This window comes from Centruroides sculpturatus, unplaced genomic scaffold (genome assembly GCF_000671375.1).
Source record: "Centruroides sculpturatus isolate CEXI.00-Female unplaced genomic scaffold, Cexi_2.0 scaffold392, whole genome shotgun sequence".
NCBI lineage: Eukaryota > Metazoa > Arthropoda > Arachnida > Scorpiones > Buthidae > Centruroides > Centruroides sculpturatus.
Window position 1 is genome coordinate 513302 of NW_019384894.1, and position 4818 is coordinate 518119.

The 4818-nt window shown below is 31.7% G+C and overlaps 1 protein-coding gene across 2 annotated transcripts in view; it reads left to right on the forward strand.

Moving 5' to 3' along the window:
• Nucleotides 1–986: 986 nt before the first annotated feature.
• Nucleotides 987–4818, forward strand: part of LOC111631360 (duodenase-1-like) — an 8423-nt gene continuing 4591 nt past the window's right edge. For both annotated transcript variants that reach the window (XM_023375588.1, XM_023375587.1), the window contains exons 1-4: nucleotides 987–1064; nucleotides 1244–1314; nucleotides 1390–1448; nucleotides 1517–1605. In XM_023375588.1, coding sequence (XP_023231356.1) covers nucleotides 1048–1064; nucleotides 1244–1314; nucleotides 1390–1448; nucleotides 1517–1605 — 236 coding nt within the window. In that variant the 5' untranslated portion in view covers nucleotides 987–1047. The remainder of the gene's footprint in view (nucleotides 1065–1243; nucleotides 1315–1389; nucleotides 1449–1516; nucleotides 1606–4818) is intronic.

The following is a 4818-nucleotide window of genomic DNA, read 5'->3' on the forward strand; positions in this document are numbered from 1 at the left end:
AAATAATAATCGTGGCTATTGTATTGTTAAAAATTATTTCTTTATTTTTTACAAACAAAATAAATATATTGAAAAATATAAAAACAAAAAAATTATACTTTAGAAGTTAATCTGATATCAAAAACGTTCGATTCAGCATGACACACAAAATTGCCAGTGCTGCCAGCTAAAACACACACATCAATCAAACAAATATTGGAGTAGCCCAAGATATAGGCAAAGATTTCAGCGCCATAGCACTAGCGAAAATTTAAATTTGCCGACTTGAATTCTTTCGGATAACAGACTTTCGGATAAACGACGCTCTACTGTATAACATATACTGATTGCCATACATTTCTTGGTTATATATATATAACAGTGTCAAAAAAACGACCTAGATTTTTATATTTTTGTACTCAGTGGAGCTTGAAACGTCGTAAGATGCAAAAGAAAAGAATTCAAGGGTTTTTTTTATATGGATGTTATTGTGATTGAGTGCGTAAGTGCGAAGCATGATTTTGTACATTCAATTTGAAGCTTAATAACTCCCGTGGTTTTTGTCTAAAATTTCTGAAATTTGGTTTGTGTATTAGAAATAATAACTGCATTAAACTTTGCTGATTAAAGGTCAACGGGTGGAAAGATAATTTTTTTATATCCTGTGACGTAATTTAGAAAACAAGCTCATAGTAGCTAACATCAAGAAAGTAATTCTTTCACATTGTGAACTAGTGAAAATAAATTTAATTATTATATAAATTTTCAAAAGGTAAAAAAAAATATGAAATATTTCCATAAGGTATAAAATGTTTGACAAATATAAATATAATTTATAATGCTCAATAAAATTGAAAATGAAAATAAGTCGAATTTTGTTTCACTTCAAAAAGTTTGTTTTACTGAAAGTCTTGTGTTGAACGACTAGTGCAGGTGATTGATATTGCTTACGGGTTTGTGTCAAATCTACGCATGAAAGTACAAGCCTGATGACTAAACGACGTAATTTTCTTTTAGGTTCTGTCAATTACATTCAATAAAGTTTAATATTCTCTACACATCCCAAGTATGAAAAGCTTTTTAAGGTATGTTTTCATATTTTTGTAGTTTAATAATTGAGTAAGATGTTTAGTATGCATTTATGTCACTAATTTATATCGTTAAGATAATTATAATATAATAGAATTATTTGCTTTATTATTGAATTTCAACTGTACTTTTTTTTGTTTCCAAATTTCTTCATTTAAATGCTAACAAATGGCAGAATTGGATTATTGCTTTTTCTAAATGCCGAATATTACTTCTGTGCCTCGGGAAATTATGATAATACGTCAGGTAAAAGTATAAATAATGATTAATGTCTTTCTAGATAAGAAAGTTGCTAACTGAGAAAACTTTGTATAATTTTAGTAATTGAACGCAGAATGATTGGAGGAAAGGAGGCAGAAAAACAAGAATATCTATTTCTGGTGAGTTTATAGGTGTAAACATTTTAGCTCTTGCAATTGTACTTACAAGAAATGTTACTATAATTTAGGTAGCAATATTTAGAAAAGAAAGATTTAGCGGTGCTTTTTCTTTAATCACAAGAAATACGTTAATAGGAGCAGCGCACGTTGTAGAAAAGTATGTTTATTTTATTATTTTTTTAAAAATTTTGTCGCTGGAATATTATTTGATATGCGAAAGAATATTTTGACATAAATTTTGTTGTAAATGACAGACATGTATTGAATATGATTTAAAATTTAGTAATAAGTAAATTTTTAATTTTTTGTCTCTGAATATAAGTAACTTTATAAATAGGTTGCAATCTTTTTTTTTCTTTAACGTTCGTAAAATGATACCCACTCGTCCTCATATCTCTCATCATTTGTCTGATGTAATCTTGTCTTGGTCTTCCTCTTGGCTGGTCCCCTCTATCCTACCCTCTATGAGCGTTCTTATCCATTGACTATTCCTCATGTTTTGGCCGAACCATTTCCCTCTTTTGTGTTTAATTACTTCTAATATTTTCCGTTCCTCCTCTACTAAATTCAATACTTCCTGGTTGGTTTTTCTCTCTGAACCATCTTATCTTTTGGAATCTTCTACAACACCACATTTCAAAGGCCTCCAATCTCTGTTTATCTCTTGTTAATAATGTCTATGTTTCCGCTGCAAATTTTCAGTATGCGTTTTCTTAGTTTTGTATCCACGTTTTTCGCGGTTATCAATTTCTCCTTTTTCCTAAAGGCCTTTTTTGCTTGGCCTATTTTTGTTTTAATTTCTTCGGAGCACCTTGCATCTTCTGTCAGTGTTTGTCCCAAATATCTGAATATTTCCACCTGTTCTATCTCCTCTCCATTAATAACTATATTCATTACCTTACGGCGTCTAGAGAATGTCATGTACCTGTACTTAGTTTTATTAAAGTTCATTTTCACTCCATAAAGTTCAGCTGTTCTGTTTATATTTACTAACATTTTTATAAGATCTTTTCTACTAGTAGCCAATATGGCTTGATCATCAGCAAATTTTATGGACTTGATATATTCACAGTGTATTATAACTATTTTCGTATTTTCCACAGCATCATTCATCATTTCTTCTGAGTATATATTAATTAAGTCAGGGGAAAGTAAGCACCCTTGTCTTACTCCTTTCTGGATATTTATTAAATCTGTTACGACAGCATCAATTTTTATCTTTGCTTGCTGCTCCAAATATAGACTTTCTATTAAATTATTAATCTTCCCTTCAATTCCAATTATTCTTAACATGGTAAAGAGTTAGTTTGTTTTATCTTACTCTGTCGAATGCCTTTTCATAATCTATAAAGCATGCATAAAGATTTCTCCCTTGGTTTACGACTCTTTCGCCTAGCATTCTCAAGCTTGCTATGGCATCTCTTGTTCCCTTTTGTTTCTGAAACCCAAATTGGTCTGGTCCGAAATAAGCTTTAATTTTATCTTCAATTCTGTTCTATATTATCTTTATTAATAGTATTTTTGAAGTATGGAATATTCGGGTTATTGTGCGGTATTGACTACATTCTACTGCATTGCTGTTTTTTGTAATGGTATCATTATTGTTGAGGAATAATCCTTAGGCCATTCTCCTTTCATGTATATCTGGTTTATTAGCTCAAATAGAGACCTTTGTAAGGTGTCACCGCCATCTTTAATAAATTCTATTGGGATTTGGTCTATTCCTGTCGCCTTCTTATTTGTTATTGAGTTCAGTGCATTTTTTAATTCATCACGTAAAATAAGAAGTTCTTCTTCGTTGATTATCGGGATTTTTTTTTGTCTAATAGTAAATCATCCCGATACAAGCTTTCCACATAATCACTCCATCTTATAGTGTTATCCTCTTCATTAATCAGTTTACCATTTTTATCATTTACTGATTCTATTTTGATTGTATTATTCTTCTTGGTCCATTTCCTAATCTCATTAAATGCAATGTCACTTCGGCCTTTTTTCTCCAATTCCTCAATCATCTCACACCTCTCTCTCCACCACTCCTGCCTAGCCTTTTTACTTTCTGTTTGTAGTTCGTTTCTCATCTTCCTATATCTTTTTGCCCTACTTCAGTATTTACAATTTTCATTGTCTCTTCTTTTCTATTTTTACTATTGTGGCGAACGCCACCCTTAACATCTTAACCGTCGTAAGAAAACAAGCAACGAACCCCGGGTGTATGAGTCATCACTTCCTGCAATAAATTCGAACTCACCCAGTAAGACCGTCGACCGTCAGTTGTCGTTTTTAGCCGAGTCGTCGAGAAACGTAAAGTACAATATACACGAGGAAGACAATAAACTCAGTTTTTGTTACGATCTCGTTTCATTCGTCTCTATCACACGCAGCGACGAAAAGTAAAGGCAACAGAACCAAAAAAACCCACTATCATTTCTTTCGTGATCCATGGTTTACTTATATCATTTTGTTTATACTCTATAACCTCATTGGCTATATTCAATATATTCTCCTTAAATTAAGGTAGTTTCACTTATCTTTAACACTGTCACCACAGAAGGTCTTTCCAATTGCTTTGTCCAATTTTTGTTTGAATTGCATACTTGCCTTCTCATTCCTTAACTTTTCCAAATTCCATTTCTTACCTTCCCTTTTTCTTAAAGGTCTCCTGTATTTTAATTTACTGTTCATAATTACGAGATTATGATCACTCTCTGCATCTGTTCCTGGGTAATTGATTGACTTCGTGACTTAATTTCTATATCTTTGTTTCACCACTATGTAATCAATCTGGTATCGTTTTTGGTCTTCTACACTTTTCCATGTATATAACATTATATATAATAATAATAATACAGTAGATCACCCTATAAGACTGGTTCCTATAATTACGATTCCTATAAGACGGCGAAAAAATTGTGGCGGTATCCGTACACAACGGTAAAATAACTCCTATAATTACGTAAAACGTCATCGGGCAGCCGTACTACTTTCCCGCCGTCCGTAGCGCAACGCTACGGACGTTTAGGCAGGTAAATTGAGTTTAGTTTCATCTGTACATATAATTATACATAAATTATATATAAATTAGGTACTGTACATATAATTATATATTAATTACATATAAATTAGGTACTGCATGTATAATTATATATTAACTTAATTTATTGTAACTTTATTATAATTATATATATGCTTTCCGCCGCCTGGCGCCACGCTACAGAGAGTTTAGGCGAACTATCGTCTGTACAGTATGTAAATTAGGTACCGTAAGTCTAATACAGTACTGTAATTTTATACATTTCTTGTGAAAGAAACATTTCTTATTCAACGGCGATTAAAATTATTTATATTAATGATGTCTCCAAAGTTCAGC